This window comes from Lacerta agilis, chromosome 1 (genome assembly GCF_009819535.1).
Source record: "Lacerta agilis isolate rLacAgi1 chromosome 1, rLacAgi1.pri, whole genome shotgun sequence".
In the NCBI taxonomy this organism is placed as follows: domain Eukaryota; kingdom Metazoa; phylum Chordata; class Lepidosauria; order Squamata; family Lacertidae; genus Lacerta; species Lacerta agilis.
This window is the reverse complement of record NC_046312.1, coordinates 58,485,861-58,507,379: the sequence shown is the minus strand read 5'-3', so window position 1 is coordinate 58,507,379 and position 21,519 is coordinate 58,485,861. Positions and strand designations below refer to the sequence as shown.

The window sequence follows — 21,519 nt, the reverse complement described above, 5'->3', positions numbered from 1 at the left end:
TAGAACACATCATTTGTGTGTACCCCAAGCGGGAAGTGGCTTGGGCCTCCCCAGGCCCATGCTCCCTTAATTTTATAACTATAGATTTATCTATCTACAAACACAAGCAAACACCATGCAGTTTGCAACGACACATTCTGCAGTACTCAAAAACTGATTGTAGCTTTTGGTACAATTCTACACACAGTTAGGTATTGACTTCACTGGTTTTAAATAGCCAAGGAGTGCAACTTTCATTGCAATCTGGACATTAATTTTGTCAGCAAATTAATTGGTGTCTTTCCTTCTGTGTAAAAGTAAACCCCACACAGGGTAATAATAATTTTTAGTCCCCAATCAAATTTATTATAGTTAATCTAATGGTGTAGATTGGTGATTTATTAAGTACAGTCTCATTGCAACAGATCAAATATAAAATATAATTTCAAACAGCTTAGTCCCATGAGTTCATCGGGGGGGGGGGCACAGTGCAATGAGCTTAAGTTTTCTGCTAAAGAGCAAGGCAACATTTGTTTTTGCAATGTTATTGACTTTGTCCAGTTCTTCAGCAGCATAATTATCAATTTAGCAGTTTAGCACAATAAAAACAACTATAGGACAGAGCAGAGTCCTTTCCATAGCTGCTTGAAGGCTACAGAATTCAGCCTCCAGCTGATTGATCATAAAACAACAACAACAACAACAACAACAACAACAACAACAACCTACCATTCACCAATAGGTCTCAGGGTTGGTTATAACAATTTAAAATACAGAAAAGAGTACAATCACAGAAAAAGTGTGGGCCCTTAAAGCACTTGTCTCAGATATCATAATAATAAATAATAAAATAATATCAAAAGCCAGGATAAAGAGATGTGTCATCAGCTATGTATCTAAATATGCATCTTTGCTGGCTCTGAAGAAAATACTGCTTTGTTACAGAATGCTCCAAGAAGTTAATGAGTTGGCTGTTATTTCATTTGCAGTATAGGATTGATAGATTTTAAATTTTAATTGATGCTGTTTAATTGGTTGAGACCTCATCAATATGATATTGGAAAAGTTCTTGAGTGCCATGTTGTGACCTTGAATTATGGAAAAGTGAGCTTGCAACAGTATTATTCATTAGAGCCATGGGTAAAGCAAGGCTTTACTTACATTTCCCTCAGATTTGACACATAGGGTTGGGTAACCTTTCCTACTACATCAGAGAGGAAACAAATTAGATTTTTCAGGCTTGACCTCTTGAAAATCTCAATACAATCCTTCTGCCTGCCCTGTGATGCAGGATTAAACTTGTATTTCAAATTTCACTGATATTTGTTTTTCTTAAAACACTTGACTTTGGGCTTCAACAGGTGACTTTTCTATAATCCTATTGTCTCATCCTGCTATTTCAGTGCCCTTGGATTTAATCATTTCTCAGAGCTGTCACAGCCATGCAAAAGCCATGGTCTACAGCTCTAAAAGAATAGACCTGCACCACACTGTTGTGCAAATTTCAATAAAAAAGAGAAGTGGGGGACAAACATATAAATTACAGTAAATCAAATGCCTATAAAAGATCATCACTTTACAGGTAGCCCACATTTTTTATTTTAAATCTTTTGATTTAGGATGCATTCTAAAACAAACATACATACATATTTTTACCTAAATCACAGCTAGAAATGTGTAATGCATACATATAAACCTTAGAGGGAAGTCAACTTGCACAACATATCAGTGATGATCAATTATCTGAACATTAACAAGAAACCAAACAGCTATCATATGTAACGTTTACTTTTTGTGACTTTCCCTGTTTACACAAATTTGGAAGACTGTCATTAACCCACAAAATATGGGATATCATAAATATGATTTACTTATAATTACAGCTATTTTTGTACTCAATGGTACGAAGAACCAGCACCCTTCTTTCCTTACTTCTGGCACTCATTTTCTGCTGGCACCCACAGCACTTTTCCAATACATGAGTACCTCCTCTTTATTTAAGACACAACTGCCAAAGTTGTGACTACTGATATAGGGAAGACAAAACCTGCAAATGGGGCCAATCTGTTTGCATAAAATTCCTTCCCAGCTCCGAACACGGCAACCATTAGAAAACCACAGCAAAGACCATGAATACAGAGCCCTAGAGAGGGAATAAAGGTTAGCATATCAGAATCCTGAAGCACAACTAACTGAAGGGGGGATAGGAGGGTTTTTATCCCCAGCCAAAAGTGGTGCTGATGATAGTCACAGGCAGCTTTTAAGGGTTGGGAGTGGACCAGAGTGAAGGCTGCTGACTCTGCTCTGCTCCCAGGTCCTGCCCCCAGGCCTGGCTGGATTGGCCAGAGTTCAAATTGGTGGCTGGCAGGAACTCCCAGTGCACCACGCAGCTAGCCTGAGAATTTCCTAACTGCCAGCCACCTTATAGGGGTCTTGGAACCCAATGCAAAGAGCCACAACTGCCGCCCACTGACAACTGGGTAAGCAGCCTTTCTCTAGTTTAGATGACAAGTGAAGATGGCATAGTATAAGTGCTCTTCTTCTCTCCCACCCCCCCCTTATTTTAATGGATGTGTTGCTTTAAGTTAACGTATTATCTGCAAAACTGCTGCTGAATTAGTTTTCTTGTCTTATTGCCTGTATATTGTTTTAATATGATCTAATGTTTTCATATGGCTGAAGGACATAAATAAGGAAATACAATTAGAAATAATCAAAACAGCTAAGTAGATCTAGTCATATATATATATATATATATTTGCGGAAAGCCAATGGCTAAATGATTCGGATTCTTAAAGCATATACGAAATTTGTCTGATATTCCTTTAAAAACAAATGTTCTTTGAAAACTCAATAAAACGCATTTGTTATTTCAGTGTTCAGTAATTTTTTTCTGCTGTGTGCAATAGATAATGAAAACTTGTATTGTGACAAGATTGCTAACAAACATCTGTGACAATGTAAATGCACTTAAAATATTGTTGCCTTTTGCATAGTCACATACATGACATTAACAAAATACACTAATCCATTAAGAAATTGGATTAGGCATTATTCATGGAAATTATTATTTTTTATTTCTAGGTTAGAAAATAAATACTAAGGTGAAAAAACTCTACCCCCTCCTCTCCTCCTTCAACACTTCACAACTTCCAGGTTTTTTTTAGAACTTTGGATTTCTATCAGACTTAGAGCATCAAAATGGTAAGTTAGTTCAGGACTGAGTAAGCAGGTGACAAATATATGTGGTAAAATACACCCCTGTATAATATTATGTGCTACAGAGGACTAAAGCTAAGTATTGTACTCGATTTGGCTATTGGATGACTTTAAAGGATTTTTAAAAGATTATTTTTGGCACTGCTTGATTTGTACATTAAAATTCCAGCCTTGTCTACTCTTTCTTTCCTGAGCAATTCAACAGATGACTGAAGAAGAGGCAAGAACAAGCAAAGTACATTATCCACTAAGAGGAAAAGTGATTTCTTAAATAAATAATAATAATCTAACCCCTACAAAATCTATGTACTAAAATCTATGAGAAAACTTGCCACAATTCAGTGACGCCACTCTGCAGAAAAGGCAAAAACCAAAGCTCACACAATGCCTATCCCTATGTGTCTTCTATCAAATTGGGCCCAAGGTGCATATTCAAATTATATATGAATTCATTAGACGTTGCCTTGCTCCAGGTCTGACTGCTTTGTTCTACTATGAAAAGCAGCCATTCTCATGAAGCAGCGGCAGCAGCTGCACCCCACTAAACTTGCTAACACACCTTTTAACTTAAAGTGCCAGGGATTGAATTTGGGACCTCTGCCAGTGAGCTATTCTTCACTCCCCAAAGTTTATCTGTGCAGTCTCAAGTCAGTCTTGGAGAGATATATGCAATCTTACAAATTACTATTCAGTGTCACCAAGTTCAAGAGTTCAGCTGTAATGTACTGAAGGCCAGAGTGCAGATTCTCTGTGTTATATCTTGTAGATAAGAACCTGTGTACAAGGAGGGCAAGGAGACATCCGGCTAAAATCTCTATTTCATCTCCCTCCCTCACGTCGGTCCAAGTACATTGGTGAAGAGGTTGGTGCAGGAATCTTAATCGCTCCCTTCTACCCCAGCTACTGTGCACGGCAGGACTATGGATGCTGTGTGGGAAAAGCCTAGAGAACCATGTAAGTCTTTCCAACACAGCAGCTGAAGACATGTCACAACATATGAAGTTTGATGTCATATTGCATTATTTACTTATTTATATACCACTTTACCCCTTGAAGGGACGCGGATGGAGCTGTGGGTTAAACCACAGAGCCTAGGGCTTGCCGATCAGAAGGTCGGCAGTTTGAATCCCCGCGACGGGGTGAGCTCCTGTTGCTCGGTCCCTGCTCCTGCCAACCTAGCAGTTCGAACGCATGTCAAAGTGCGAGTAGATAAATAGGCACTGCTCCGGTGGGAAGGTAAACGCCATTTCCGTGTGCTGCTCTGGTTCGCCAGAAGCGGCTTAGTCATGCTGGCCACATGACCCGGAAGCTGCACGCCGGCTCCCTCAGCCAGTAAAGCGAGATGAGTGCCGCAACCTCAGAGTCGTCCATGACTGGACCTAATGGCCAGGGGTCCCTTTACCTTTACCTTTAGCTTTACCACTTGAAGCTAAAACAGGGGTCTAAACAATTTGCAAATCCTATAAAGCAAATATATGTGAATACTGTAGATAAGTCATTAAAATGTAAGCGATTCCTCCCCTCTAGCTCAGGCTTCTGACCTATAGTCATTGATCCAGCACCTAGCCGATACAAAGGAAATGGGTCCCTCTTACAGCTCCAGGAATAAACCTGTTTCCATTCCAACTCAGTAATTACTCCTGAATTATTATTTTTTACTGTACTCTTTTAGTATATGCATCTGCTAGACTTTGCCTCCCAAAGAACAACATGGCAATACTGGTGGGGAAGGTTCCCCAGCAAATATTGTACTGGTACATCAACTTCTGCAGCCCACATTTCTTCTGCTGGCACCACAAAATGTGAAGTGATCCGCAGTTGTTGTTGTTGTTTAGTCGTTTAGTCATGTCCAACACTTCATGACCCCATGGATCAGAGCACGCCAGGCACTCCTGTCTTCCATTGCATCCCACAATTTGGTCAAACTCATGTTAGTAGCTTCAAGAACACTGTCCAACCATCTCGTCCTCCGTCGTGACCCTTCTCCTTGTGCTCTCAATCTTTCCCAACATCAGGGTCTTTTCCAGGGAGTCTTCTTTTCTCATGAGGTGGCCAAAGTATTGGAGCCTCAGATGCATGGTACCATCCAGTTAAACCTACATAACTTGTTTCCAATATCATGTTTTAATTGGTCTTGTCTCCTCTCACAAACAAACTCTGTACACATGATATAATGACGCACTACAGGATAGGGAGATTGGAGTCTCACCCAGATTTCAATGAAACTCCCCTCTCTCTCACTGTATGGATATTTTGGGTAATGCTTCATGATTTAATAATTACAAGTTCCATATTTTATAGTTACAATATGTTGATTTTTAGATCTGAGTTGTTTGCACATGATATCAATAATCACCTATTTGGTCGTTTAGAATGCTAAATCTAACTTAATAAATACATCAGAGCACTCATTCTAAAGAAGAAAAGTCAAATGCAAAAGCTCACAGAGTATCAAACGTTTTTAGACTTCCCCAGAAAACTAATGTATTCAGCATTTATCCTGAATTGCTTGCAGAACGTTTACATAGTTGTTAGTCGATGCCCAGTCTTTATTGAGCATTCATTCTGATTTATTTATGGATGGGATGATTATGGCAATAAGTATCTATCCTGCATTCACCCTAATTTTAGTTAAGGCAACATAAAAAAAATTCCAGAGGGGCTGTGACGACACTTAAAGCACTTCTGCAATTTCTCAGTGGTTGGCAAAATTTTCATCCTTGTGGCAGCTATGGGTGCTGCTCCTCAGTGTCCTAAGGAGGAAGGTTTAGGGACATAGGGTTTTTTTTTTTTTTGTATGCATATTGAACACGCATGTAGTATTTCAGACCTCAACAGAGGTTCCTGTGTATTTCAGTATTTCCAATACAGTACTTAACCTTCAAGAGGAGATAGCAACATCCCTCACCTTATAAGTACCGGTATGTCAAAAAATTAGAAATAAATACTTTTTACTGGAAAGATAGACAGTGGAGTATCTCGCAAGCCAGGGGTGGCAACAGATATGTGTCCTAAGCTATGAGTTGTTCCATTTTGTGACAAACTTTGGGAATGTGGATTAAGGCCAAAAATCTTCTAAAATGCATGATTAGGAATTATAAAGTTTCTTTCTAGTTGAACGCACTTCATGATTAGCTTATATCCTCAAGCAGTGCTAGGAGGCATAAAAGTCTCCTGTTCCAAAACTACAGACAGGGTACCTATAACATGACAGGATCCCTCTTCCTGTTTCTTGCCTAAAGCAGTTGGATGGGCCCCAAGCAAGCACGTCTGTTCGTTAAAGCCCTTCTGCGTTTAAAGTGAACTGAGTGACTTTGCATTTTCAAAACATTTTACTTTGAGACTGATGTCTAAACAATAAACGTACCTAAACTATTTTTAAAAATCTATATTCACTGTGATATTGTTGTTGCTAGTCACACTTCTTTGAAGTCTCTCAGCCCCACTCACCTCACAGAGTGTTTGTTGTGGGGGAGGAAGGGAAAGGAGAATGTGAGCCGCTTTGAGACTCCTTCGAGTAGTGATAAAGCAGGATATCAAATCCAAACTCTTCTTCTTCTTCTTCTTCTTCTTCTTCTTCTTCTTCTTCTTGTTAAATTAAAATTGTACATCAATATGGACAAATCTTCACAGGCAGGTAAATTTGGGAGTTATTGGCACAGCAGCATCAGAGACCTTATTTTGCAAAGTGTGAAGTCAGAACAGTACCAACCTAGATGATAGAACATTTTAAAAAAATCTAATGCTTCCAATCTGGATTACCATTGCAATTTTCAGATTAAGACAGCCAATGATGCAAAGGTTCCTGGCATCAGGAGGAAGTGCCTGATTTTCCATGGCTTCTTGATCTTTTAAAGAGTTTGTAAGAGTACCATGCTTTTTCAATAAATTCTTATTTTAAAAAAAAGAGCACCATGCTTTTGAATTATGATGCTTTTGAATTATGGTGCTGGAGAAGACTCTTGAGAGTCCCATGGACTGCAAGAAGATCAAACCTATCTGTTCTTAAGGAAATCAGCCCTGAGTGCCCACTGGAAGGACAGATCCTGAAGCTGAGGCTTCAATACTTTGGCCACCTCGTGAGATGGTGAGATAGAGTGATTATTTATACCCCGCCCATCTGGCTGGGTTTCCCCAGCCACTCTGAGTGGCTTCCAACAAAACATTAAAATACAATAATCAAACAAACATTAAAAGCTTTCCTAAACAGGACTGCTTTCAGATGTCTCGTAAAAGTCTGGTAGTTGGTTTTCTCTTTGACATCTGGTGGGAGGGTGTTCCACAGGGCGGGTGCTTTAAATGTTTGCCTCCTTTTTTATCCATGCCCTGAACAAAAAAACTGTATGGTTTTCAGAGAGTCTGGTAGCACTTCTAACTAGTTATAATATCTAGTAGGCTCTGTGTGGTGTTTCAGTTCAGATACTATTGTACAGCTGACATTAATGGTGTATGTTTGTGCTTTCTGATCTACCATTTGTGAAATTCCACTGTGAAATTTGACTTGTCTGGTCAAAATTCTGTTGATTCTGTTGATCATTACTCAAAATTAGTTGGAAGTTTTGCCCAAGCAGAAACTTCATTTGAGTGCATAGCTACAGTTTATTCATGTAATTCCTTAAGAAAAAAGTTGTGAAATTGATTAGATATAAATTGGTTTATCACTCCATGGATTTTGATTAGTCTAGGGAAAGTAGCTACATATTATGTGAGGTTTGCACAATTAGCAGAATGACTAGAGAGGCTTTCTTCCCCATAGCAAGACTTTCCGCTTGATTCGTAGTGATGGGTGAACCTTCCAAGTCTTTCCTGGAACTATGCAAGGAAAATGGATTGTCTTGCTAGATGTCTCAAGAAAGCAAGATACTGTATAAACCAGGCATAGGCAAACTCGGCCCTCCAGATGTTTTGAAACTACAACTCCCATCATCCCTGACCACTGGTCCTGTTAGCTAGGGATGATGGGAGTTGTAGTCCCAAAATATCTGGAGGGCTGAGTTTGCCTATGCCTGGTTTAATTTCAGTAGAGTTTAAAAGTCATACAGTTCTGGAACACAAGAATTGTTAATCTAAAGGCATTCTTTTCCCACACCACAAGAACCCCCCCCCCGCATTTTTATTGTATGCTGCAGATTTACTATGGTACCTGTTGAATTTAGTGAATGCCTTTGCTTCTACTTCAAGGGGTTCTGGAACAGCACTCATAGGAAGATACAATATGTGGTATATACAGGGTACTTAGTGTTTTCATATTGTAGTTCTATTTTTAATGAAAACATATTTCAAAACTTTTTATGAATTGAAGTGTATTGCTTATAATTTCATTTTTGTTTATGTGTGTGGGCTGAATATTTCATGGACGGTGTATTGACTGAGGCAAGCCTAATGATTTTTTAACCATTATTGATTCTTGAGTTTCAATTACTGTACTGTTGTTCCAAGTACATGTTTCTGAGCATCCTTAGATTGATACAGAAATGAAACGGAGTCCGCTGGACCAAGGATGAGCAAGGTGGTCTTTGCTTGACATTTTGTAATTGTGTCTTAGTGCTGCACTGGATTTTTGTGGTACTTGTTTTTTGTGTGCAAGTTCCTGTTTGAAGGGCAAAGCTCCCAAGAGAGGTGAAACAACCCATTGTGAAAAACATAGTGGTGAACAACAGCAGCTCCTAGTTTGATGCTTCATCAGGATCATGTCGCCCCCCCCCCCCAGTACAATTTCTATTGTGTTCCAGGTTTTTCCAAAATTACAATAGAACTAAGAAAGAATACCTATGCCTTTTTGCTTAAGGTGTGTGAAAACATTACTTATTTCACTTCAAAAAGGGGCTTAGCAGCTCCTACAGGAATTTTCAGTACTTCACTGTCAAAGCTTTAGGTGAGTTGGTTGATGAGATACATTTTCATGACTTGTTTGAAGAGTCACCAGATGAGACTTCCCAAGTCCAACCTAAAGTCCAGTAGCTGACCGTGGGTGTTCAGCAGATAGCAGAAGCAAAACAACAAGAAGTTGATGTTTTTGTTGTTTGGGATATGGTGACCACCACATTGCTGAAGCTTTCTGCAAGCCCTTGTTGTTGCTTAGTCTTTTAGTCATGTCCGACTCTTCGTGACCCCATGGACCAGAGCACGCCAGGCACTCCCGTCTTCCACTGCCTCCTGCAGTTTGGTCAGACTCATGTTGGTAGCTTCGAGAACACTGTCCAACCATCTTGCCCTCTGTTGTCCCCTTCTCCTTGTGCCCTCAATCTTTCCCAACATCAGGGTCTTTTCCAGGGAGTCTTCTCTTCTCATGAGGTGGCCAAAGTATTGGAGCCTCAGATCCATGGTAAAAGGTAAAGGTAAAGGGACCCCTGACCATCAGTTCCAGTCGTGTCCGACTCTGGGGTTGTGGCGCTCATCTCACTCTATTATTATTATTATTATTATTATTATTATTAAGCAAGATTATACTTCCAGTGAAGGTACCATTGTGACTCCAGTTGTCACTTGCAGTTCCCAGCTAACACTACACCAGCAACTCATCCTTTTTTCGTTTGTCCTTTTACCCTCTTTTTAGGATTATTCTTTTAGTATTGTTAAACTATATACGGGTTGTATATAGAAGTGTGTGTGGGTTTTTTTTCAGTGTGTGTTTTGAAATTGTTATGTATTCTGTTGAGTTATGTGTATGATTTTGCTGTTTAATAAAATTAAAAATAATTTTTTAAAAAAACAATTATCTACAGCCCATCCTTGACAATTATGTTTACCTGTCATAACCTCAAGTTGTAGGCCTGTCTCTGCTTAGAGACAGCACACTAATCTAAAACAGCTGTTCATCAGCAATGATGAGCCCGATAACAGAGATGGATAGAGACCATACCCTGCAACAAACTCAGGTGCCAACTCTGACAACGTTATTACAGGACCTAATATCAACCATAATAAGAAACTTATTGTTCATGTTCCAACATCTTCCAGAAATTCTCTTTTGCTTTCCACATGCAACAAACAGTTAAATCGCTATGCGAAAAAATAAATGGGCACAAATCTAACATCAGAAATGGCACCATTCAAAACCCATTTTGGTCTGAAAGACATTTTCAAAAAGAGCTGGATCTGGCTTGATATTTTTTATACTGTACTTTTTCTTTTACCATTTATTGATAGCCACATACAATACAATGTGTGCAGTTATATTTCTTCAGAAGCAACAAGAGAAATTTGTATAAATGCCAAACTAAAAATGGTGACAGAAAAGCTATTAAGTTCAATTATCTCTATGCACTATAAATCATAACAACAACAACAACAACAACAACAACAACAACATGCATGCTGTCCAAAAATAACATTTTTATTGCAGAAGCTGTTTCTTAAATAAAACACTTCAATGACAAATCTATATTCCTGCAGAATGAAACAGACTAGCCTAAATGGTACATCATGAAAATAATCTACTATACCCTATCTACAAATTTTCTTTTTGCTTCCAATATGTATTTCACATTTTGAGAATGTAAACCTTGAAGAAATAATAAGTAACACAAACAAATCAAGCCAAAATTAAGACAGACAGGTTGTTTGGAACGGTTCACATATTTCCCTCTAGCAATTCAGAAACACAATTCCCAACTGTGAGGCATGGCCCTGTATTGCAGTGCCTCTGATATGAACATAGGGAATCAGAAATGTGCATGGAGTCGCATGCACACATAAGACCTTATCTGTTCTCTTTTTTATGAGTACAGGAATGCTAGTAAGATCCCTGAGCATATCTGTGGAACTTTTTCTCAAAGGAAAGAACAAAAAGAATGTGTGTGCACAGAATTTGGAATGTGTTCATGTTACACACAAATATTTTAGACTTTAAGGGGTAATCTATCGCCCCCCCAGTAGCTTTAGGTGTCACATAGTGATTCAATCAATCAATCAATCAATCAATCAATACTGCACTAAAAATAGAAGCCACAAATGCTAGCACAAAACTAAATGTCTTGCTACCAATCCATTAGGCTGGATTCTTGTGAGAATTGTAAGCAGCAGAAGAAAATGCCTTAGTACTGTTAGGTTACCTTTTGCATTACAGCTGGCGGAAGATTTACTGAAGTGCAGTGTCATGATGTATCAGGTGTTCATAACAATACAAAAACCAGTGCCATATACACTCTACTGGAGATTTTTTTTAAAAAAAAAGGTTGTGAGAATGAGTTTGCGGAATCTTGCACAAGGATTTAAGAAAATAGAGGAATTCTTATTGGATTTGTGATTACATTTCACACTCAGTGCTCTTCCCCTAAAAATTGTAACAGCTGTTTCTGTGGAAGAGAGTAACAACTTTGGCTACAGCCAATGAGTTTCTGAAAATTTCATTCTCGTTGCATTATTGCAGCCTACTACTATGCCTACGTACAGAACGGAATAGCAGGATAAAACCACCACAAGCAAGGCATTTAATACTTTCATGAAAGTGCTTATCTATTTTTCTGCTGTAGGATGAGAACACCTTTGGGTCTGTAATTATGCACATACCTAGTTCCAGTGTCGAGGAAGTCAGGCTGTAGACTACTTTTTTAAGGTTTTAGGATGCCTTATACATTTTTCCACTTAAATGCTTATTCAGCTCTTCTTTTAAAAAAACAGACAATTCACTGCTCTGAGTAGGGAGACGGGAAGTGGCTTTGGGATTCTCAAAAGGACCAACAGTCAGCACCCTGTACAGTCCGCTGGGCAGAGGGAAGGGATAAATAGTCTGCACAGATTGCTTCTGCTGAAAACAGGTAGATCATAGCCTATTTTAGGGGCTGAAATTTAATTTTTGCAAATTAATTTGGTGAGAAATCTTAAAAGTATGTTTTTGCTTGTGAGGAATTCAAATCTATTATTAGACAACATTTAGCTTAGTAATCTAATTTGTTGAAGAAGCAGATAAACTGCTTTTAGAAAACCAAAGAATTTTAATTTTACCTTCTGAAAATGATAATAATAATAATAATAATGAATAAAGATATTAATATATAATATAACTGCAAGTATTTGGCATTCATTTTTAATGATGTCTGTGCAATTTTACACACATTTTACTTACCAAGCAAAACTAAATTATATAATTTAAACAAAAAAAATATTTTGGACACCTTTTTTTTTTAAGCACCCCTCATTTTTGGAATTTGAAAGTTGAAAAATTCAGTGTGTGCCCTAAACAGGAAGGTTGTTTGCAACCTGAAGGCTGAACAGAGTCAGATACACAGGCTGAGTTGAACTTTATTTAAGTTTAAACCAATAAAAACACCTGCAGAGGAAAACAACTATCAGTTTGGAACAAACTCTAATATAAGTTAAAACTGCAGCCATTAGGCAACCAAACCCCTGTCTGAAGGAAATGGAGGTATGGCTGTACCAGCTAACACTTTCCTCGGGCTATGCTGTGAAGGTGTGTAGGTAGGTCTTTCTGTATCACATAGACACACAACTGCCCAAGGCCCCATAGTCCCAGGTGGATGACCTATCCCATCACTCCACCACACAGACTGCAAGCCTCAGGGCCAACCCACCACCCTGAACAGGTCACCTGACTGAAACTCAATTGTTCCCTCTTTCTGCACCAAACCACCACAAAGGGGATACATCTCTATTTAGTAACGCTTTTCCGCAACTGAGAACAGTGGATAAATACATACCCACAATGAATTTCTTAAATTACACTGCAGCATTAGGTGAATTATAATCAATTGCATTCTGACAAAACACAAAAGCCTCAATTAGAAAATTTCAGTCTTTTCCAAATTAGAGAAAATGTACATACTTGAAACTAGGAAAAGCCTTTATTGTGTGGTCAGGTTGAGACAAACTGAGAACATATCAGTTTGAATAAATAGCCCTTTCCCACTATACAAAGACAGTTCACAAAAGCATGAAAGGGTTTTAATACCCACTATTGGATCTGTACTGAAAATGCAATTATATAAAGCTTTCAGATGTCTTTCTAGCTCCAGGGAGACCTTTGGCAAATCACTGTTTATTTTTTCACAGACCATTTGTTAAAATTGTGCCAGGTCAGTCTACACTTGTTCTACTCTCCATATGAAACTCATTCTTTTATAGATATGAGAATCTAGAGATTTCTTTATTGCCTACCAAAGACAATCTAGCGAATTCATGTAACAGATGCAACAGGGAAATGAAGGTTAGAAGCAATTCACTGTAGCACAAAAGCACACCAAAATACACTTGAATGATGAGCTATAAAATTAATCTCTAAAGACAGATTTAGTTCTTCAAAAATGAAAAGTCAGTAGTAAAAAAAATATTTAGGAAGAAAAATAGACTGCATGTACATGAAAGTTCTGATGCAACAGAAACACGCACGCACACACACACACACACACACAGAAATGTATATATTTATATATAATACTTTTTAAGGATGCCCCTTGTGAAAAGTTATGAAGAAAGCTTAGTTACCAAGGGTCAAGGAGTAAAAGTCATAATATAAACTGGTAACTGTTAGGAAGCAGTAGGCAGGAATAAATAGCAAGCTTTTGCAATGGATGGAAGGCATTACGTCTCTCAAATTTATTCTCAACAATCCTGAAGAGACATTGCAGAGAGGCTGGTCAGATCAGGAAGGGGCTGGGAGGAAATTCAGAGGAGCTGCTTGTTGATGACCCTGGAGAGAGGCCAAGTGGGTTGGGATGGACTGTGTTTGGACCTGGGGCAGGGAGGGGACAAAGTTACAGGTGAGGAGTTCTATCGCAGAGATGGTCTCAGTGCTGTCACCTCCCAGAATTTCTCTTCGACTCCTCCTACATCACCCGGGTGCACTGCACCAGCCTCACCCCAGGCTTCTGTGCTCACTTCTGTCTCCAATCTTGGCACCCCCTTCAGCACTGCTGGATCCCATTGGCTTAAGAAAAGTAGGAAAGGCAGTTTCCTACTTTGTCCTGACAATACACAATTTCAGCTTTACAGTACATACAATCCCCAGAACATAATCCCTGTGCAAGTTGTGAGTTATCTGTACATTTCTGTAATCCTGAATAGATCCAAGGTTGGAATACATCCAGTTCTGCTGTGCACCTTAATCCTCATCCTTTGAAGATACAATGTTTTATGTTTGTTTGGTTTTTGTTTTTTTTGTTTTTTTTGCTCCATACCAAGCCCCTGTTTATTCCCTAAGACCTTGCCCTATGAATTGTATATATTCAGAACATGATGAATTCTGCAATAATCATTCACATATTGTTTTTTGTATTGACCATATTTCCAGGTGAAAAGAGAGGAAGCCCTTTAAAATGCTCATTTTATTTCAGAAACAGTGCCTTTCACTGCCCCAAAACAAAAGAAATAAAACTTAAAAGTTATCCATGCCTTCCTAAGACAACTGTCAGGAGTTATCTTCTCAGGTACTGGCAAGAACAAGATTTTCTGAAATTCTAGAGGAAATACATGTTATTTTTTTCCCTAATCTTCCAACAAACCACCTGCAAATATTAGTTAAAAACACTAATGCTCTCTTAAGACTTCTCATTACTGCTTTTTACTGATAGATTAAAAATTTACTGACTTTGATGTCTAAAGCTATTGTATTTGTTCCATATTGTTAAATTCTTCTTCAAGAACTAAGCAAATATTAACTCTCAACAATTAACAAGCAAAAACATTCCCCTAACGGCTATTCAAACAAATACTTAAGTCAGTTTTACAGTATGTGTAAATAATAACCATATGAAATATACTCCATGTGCCAGTCACCTCCATCACAAATGCAAAAAGGCTTCTGTACCCCACACCAGGACCTGGCACCCCATAACATATTCCTCTGCTCCTGTTCTCTATTGGAGGGTGGGATGAGAAGCAGTAGCGGCAGCGGCAGCAGCAGCAGCAGAAACTGGCTCAGTCCAAGCACTCTCTTCTCCCACTTCCCCGACAGTAAATTTAGCATTTAAGAAGAGAAATAACCTGTGTATATACTGCAGAACCATGTAATGAGGTGTCACAACTCTAGAGAAGTCTAAACAGTTGGATTCTAAATTCTTACTTTTTAATATAAATATGGGAAAACCTTCCCCCCCCCCTCTGAGAAAAAAACATTTCTTTAACTTTCAAGGATGTATTTTCCCTCAAGGAATAAATCTACAGTGGTACCTCGGGTTAAGAACTTAATTCGTTCTGGAGGTCCATTGTTAATCTGAAACTGTTCTTAACCTGAGGTACCACTTTAGCTAATGGGGCCTCCCAGTGCCGCCGCGCCGCAATTTTTGTTCCCATCCTGAAGTAAAGTTCTTAACCCGAGGTACTATTTCTGGGTTAGTGGTGTCTGTAACCTGAAGCGTCTGTAACCCGAGGTACCACTGTATTGCCTTCATACAATATGAAGAATATTTCATTCCTTCCATGTGAACACCACTGGATATTAATAAAGTCTCATGGTGTTACTGCGATCATATTAAGAGCTTACCTGTACATGAGAAATCATCAACGCGGATATATCCTGGGACACAATCACAGCGATATGATCCAGGCAGGTTAACACACACTGTGTTGGCATGACAATAATGCATCTTAGCAGCACACTCATCGATATCTGAGGGGGGAAAAACACCCCATGAGATTGCAATCAGCTGCACAGTTGCACATCTTCAGCGATACAATACTGAAATATGAAAAATACTACATAAAAATATCCAACATATATCCACAAAAAGCAGAACATTTACAATTCTGCAATTAACTTTGTGGGCATTCCTCCTGACCACCACTCCTAACTGTAATTACTCATCTATTGGAGTATTCCAAAATTGTGAAGTGTTAAAAAGAAAGGTTATATTAGTCAATTACAAATTAGACATGTATTCTTTCAGCACATTGATTTCAATAAAAGGCCTGTGAACCTATTTCCTCAAGAAGTTAATAGTTAACATCACCTTTTATAAGGTTGGCCTACTTTGTAGGACAGCCTTGGGGACAAGTAGCCTGAGTAATAACCTGAGTTAGTACAATTAGTACTTTATATGTTTCTGCAAACTGCTTCTCCATTTTTAATGAATAATCCCTTTCAGAACATGAATGATTGGAGGAAACGTAGCTCAAGTGTGCTGGGGAAACCCTTTCCCACTATGGACCTAGCTTTATTCTGCCAGAGGAGAGAATACTTTCTGTATCATAGAGGTGGCCTCTTGCTAGATCCATCCAGTCAAGCTGTGAAAGCATTGTGAACCAAGACACTTAGGAAGGCAGATGGCGCTTTCTTGATACACCTGGTTATATGTGCAGGTAGACTAGAGACACTGAAACAATGCTGCTGGAACCCAAGGCAGCTCTCTAATCAAGCCTCCAAACCTGAAAACTGCTTCCTCCTTCAGTTCCTTTTAAGACACACAGTAGATTCAGACAAAACTATCAAATAGCTTCTGTCCCAGTTCCAACCTGGGTGGAGGCACATGATTCACATGCTAGATACTTATAACTCCCCATTAAGCACTTACCTATTCCCCATTATTTAGCAGACAATACAAAATCCCAGAAAGTTTTATGGTACACAACAAAACAACATGCCTGTAACAGTACAGTATCATTCTGAGTTGTCAAAGAAATTTCACTTACATCAAAATATGAGACAACCATTAAGAATCCTCATCAGACAAAACATTATCTGGATTGATTCTTATATCAGCAGAAGGAGTCTAGAAAAAAATCCAGGGGGAATTTTACTTATCCCTCTTATCAGTCATATGCCCTACGTCTCATTCCAAATATATTAGGTTTTGCAGCAAACAGAATACAAAGTCTCCCTTTTCTTAATAATATGCATGTGACCTCATTCAAATTACTGAAGAAGATAAAGTTGCCAAAGTTGGGAGTAGGTATGATATGTTCTAGAAAGGTATGATATAGTCTAGAAAGGCTGCAGAGCATTGTTACAATTCTGGGAAAAATTCTATTATTCACAGGTGTTTTTCTTCGTCTCTTGGATCCCTTTCCCATAGGTACCTTAAAGCATTTTGTGGGTAGACCAGCTCCTACTAGTCTCCTTTGATCTGCTCACCCCATCAGGGACAAAACTGTTATGTGCAAGGTGCACCATCTGCCTCCGTTTTATTTCAGTTACACTTGGGGCAGGTTTGGACAGGTGGCGATGAAGCTTAAGAACCCCAGCATTAGGATTTACCTAAAGGCAATATTTGGGATGCAGATGGCTTTTGCTTTAAAAATGAGTTTATTGTCCAGCTGTGCTTGATCTTCCTGGTACATAAACTGCATTTGCATGAGTCATTTCAGTTTTACATTTCTTATTATCCCAGTATCGGTGTTAAGGAAATACTGTCCTGTTACATACCTTTTTCTGGTTGGCTGGAGTGAATACAGATTACTCTGAAAGTCTGACAGAGTTCATGTGAGTCTGAATAGGTAATACAAGGACAACAGAACTAGCTTCATTGTTCTTTGTTCTACTACATGTCAGTAGAAATGATGAAAGGGGTTTTGCCTCCACGCTGATGCAATCCTGTATTTGTGTGCTGAGTGCAAAGCAGACCAGCTGTCATGAACACTACTATCCTATAGACATCAATACAGTAAGTAGGAAGCTTGAGCAACTAACGAAATCACTTTGCACTGGTCACCAAGCAGCTGTCAACTGACAGGGACTTTTGATCAGTGAGTGGTCTGCACTGAATCTGAAATGATGGCTTGAAGGCAAAAGATGGGATACAAATACCTTGAGCGATCAAGTCCCCTTGCTTTTGCTATTTCTGAATGATAATCCCCTTGAAAAATGGGGGGACTTGTCAAAGCCTGAAAGACAAATGGCAAGGAAAAAGAGTCACTCTCTCTATCAAACCATAGTGCTCTGCAGCCATATGGGGCACAATTGGCTGTAAGTACAGGCTTACACTGCTCTGCTTGCTATCTTTTAAAAAACAATGCAGGGTTTTATTTCATTCCTTTGAAAGGGTTTTGTTTAATCATGTATAATACTGAATCATAAATATAAAGGGAGAGAGATAGGAAATATGTCAGAACTAGTGAGGTATCCATCTAAAAATTAACCTGACATGGTTCCATGTTTGTCTGAAGCTTTAACAATGAATTTGAAAGACATGAGCCATGTCAGTAAAAAGGGGGGAGTGCTGAAAAAACATTGAATGTTACAGATTTAACTAGCATTTTCTTGTAGTAAAAAAGGGGGAAGTTTCTTAGTTTATTTTTATTCATAAAATATTTACATGCCACTTTTCATTAAAATACCAGTGAAGTTTACATTAAACTTTTGATAGCAATAAGGGTAAAAATCTACAGCTTTGAATCTTTTCTGTGTGGCATTGTCTTCCTTTATTTACGTATACCTCTGATTTCAACCGAGGTCCACTACCATGGGAGCATGTATGACACTCTCTTCTAGCTCCTTGCAGTTGCTAACTCCCATCTTAGGTTCCATGCTTTCCTCCCTACAGGAGCTACAGGTAAATTTACAGGCTGGTTAAAGGTAAAAAAAAAATGGTGTTCCATAAAAGTAGCCTTTTGTCAATATGTAGGCTTTTTTGCCCGCTGGATTTTGGTGACATAGTCTAGGCTAGCAGCAGACAGCACCATTCTGTCTAAGCCACTGCAGCATCCTGGGATGGAGAAGAGCACGGCAGCGCACAAACAAGCTGGAGTACTGGATTGGCTCTGCTGGTGCCACTGCACCAACCTCCCACTTTCCATTCTGGTATGCTGCAATGACTCAGCCGGAAGGAGGTCAGGTGAGTAGCACAACCCCACCATACTGTGGGGCAGAATGAGATGCAGACAAATGCAGTGAATGGCTAGTAGCAACAGTGGCAACCTGCTGAAGCAATTCTTCCACTGACCTGCAGGTGCCCATTCTTTAAAAAAAAATTGTGCAGAATCTGAAGCATGGTTACTATAATGCAAGTTCCATTGACTGCGGCAAAGTACTGGGCTAAATGACATTCAATGGTATAAATCAATGTTTCCTAAACATGGGTCTCCAGCTGTTTTTGGACTACAACTCCCATCATCTTTAGCTAGCAGGACCAGTGGTCAGGGGTTATGGGAACAGTTGTACAAAAACAGTGGTCTAAATCCATTTGCTGCTTGGATCTAAAAAATTCAGCTTCAATTCTTCACACATTCTTCTTCTTCATCATTGTGCCCTTTCAATGGTATTTTATCATTGGTTCTTTGGATGAACCATTTCCAGGTCTGAGAAACAGGTCAGTTATCTGTGTTGGATGGGGTTACTAGTATGGGCTGAATGTGCTTCACAATCCCTATCTGTCACTGAATGCCCAACTGGCTTCAGGGGCTAGGAATGCCTACTTCTGTCTGCTTCAACAGAGGTGACAACTAAGGTTTGGGATAGTTTAGTTATGGCAGTCCGAGCACTGCTAACCTCTACAACGGATCACTGCAGTGCACTTTATATAGGGATTGGCTGGTCTGTAATGGGGTTCACCAACCAAGCATCTGGGTGCCATGATGCCTGCAAAGTCCCTTATCATATAACCCATTTTAAAACAGCTGCATTAGTTGCCAGTTCTTTTCCAACTCCAATGCATTCACATTAGTGTTTAAAGCCCTAAACAACTTAGGCCCCAAATATCTGAAAGACCATCTTCTTCCAAGTCAGGTGTTAATACCAGCTCTCAACATTCATCTTCTGTCTACCAAGATCAGGGCTTCAAGTGTGGTGGCACCAGCTCTCTGGAACGTACTTCCCATAAACATGAGGGAGGCATCTATTTGGGTGCTTGCTTGAAACTTGGCTCTTTAAACAGGCTTTCCAAGAGGAGTGATCCAGCTATGTTGATATATTAACCTGACTCACTGTTTTTTTGTGTGTGTGTGTTTTAATAAATTTTGTGAATGTAATTTAATTGTTGATTTTTGGTTGTATAGAACTGGTTTCCAAATAAATAAATACTGTAAAAGTATAACTTTTAAAACAAACACCATTCCCTTTCCCCTAAGACTTTCTGCTAGTAAAATAATTTTGCTAAGATATGTTCAGATCAAAGGATGTAAAGTAATGGTTGTGATTTCATTTATCTGTAAAAATACACAAGTCTAAATGCCCAGGTTTTTTTAAAAAAATCTGCAACATTGTAACAGCACTATCCATAAACCACAATGTGGTACACATCACTTTGGCTATAATGGAACTCAAATTGTGATTCATGTGAGTAGATTGCTTGTCGCATTTGAAATATTAGAGCTTGTCTTCTGGTGGTCTTTTGAGGTGATAAAAATATATGATTTATGTCTTTCCCTGCAATGGTGATGTAGTTTGCTTTTCTTATAAAAAATGTTCTACTTATGGTCTTTAAAATGAAACTTGACACAGCATAATGATCCTTCACATATCACTAACTTCCATCTGCATAAGCTAGTTTGCTGTAATGACAAGGAGTCACTGGGGCTAAAGCTTTTCAGTGAGAATCACTGCATCATACTACATAGTTTAGTGTGGCATAGTAGATGACGGCATTCATCTGATGTGGAGGTACATCATTAATATTTGCATTCTGGCAGCTTTCATTCTCTTGACATTTTGTTCTTTACTGAAACAATAACTGGAAACCAGCCATCCAAAGAGAGCTATATCCCCCATGCATCTGAAATACGATAAGGCCAATTCAACCAACCATGTTTATCACAGGATAACTGAATGAAATGGCTATCATGTCTCTGCTGTCACAGACAGCCTTATCAGCACATCAATGAAAGTATGCTTATCAAGTGTTAAGCTTATCATTTGATAGCTATCACTCACACAAACCTGACCTTCCCATAAAAAAAGGAAGCAGGTGTTAACAAAAATAGAAAGACAATACTGGAGCATCAGTATTCAGTGTTGCAAGCTGGCATAGCTCCACTGATCTATTGGGAAGCTCATACTGTCTGTTAATTTCTTTCATCTTGTCAGATATCAATAAAAAGGGGCAATGAATGTTGAACACTGCAGGTACCCAAAACAACACCTTTTAGTTCCAGCCACAGCTAAGTCAATTGAAGTATTAGGTGCTTCAGCCAAAGGCTTCTTCCTTCTTGCCAGTCATCACTTAAGGCCCTTCTAAGTATCTGAAATTCTGGGTTGCCCAGGCAGCACTTCAATAAGCAGAGCACTGTGCTTTCACAGCCAAACCATGGTCTCTACTTCCCAATCACGGATGCTTCCCATTTCCCTTTTCAGACTCCTTGACTGTGACATCATCTTAGTATCAGTTGCTGTATCTGGGATGGCCTTCCTGATTACTGACTATGGCCATCATCTTCACAATTCTCCACCTTATTGGCTGCCATGGGGCTTGCACGGGGCTTTAAATCACCTGAGGC

General features: G+C 39.0%; 1 protein-coding gene across 5 annotated transcripts in view; it reads right to left on the bottom strand.

Annotated features, from left to right (window-relative positions):
* The window catches only part of NELL1 (neural EGFL like 1), a 361,894-nt gene that overhangs the window by 142,038 nt on the left and 198,337 nt on the right, over positions 1–21,519 (bottom strand). For 4 of the 5 annotated variants that reach the window (XM_033150888.1, XM_033150869.1, XM_033150907.1 and 1 more), the window contains exon 13: positions 15,638–15,763. The exons of the other annotated variant lie outside the window; for it this stretch is intronic. In XM_033150888.1, the coding sequence (XP_033006779.1) occupies positions 15,638–15,763 (126 nt within the window). The remainder of the gene's footprint in view (positions 1–15,637; positions 15,764–21,519) is intronic. 5 annotated transcript variants of the gene reach the window in all.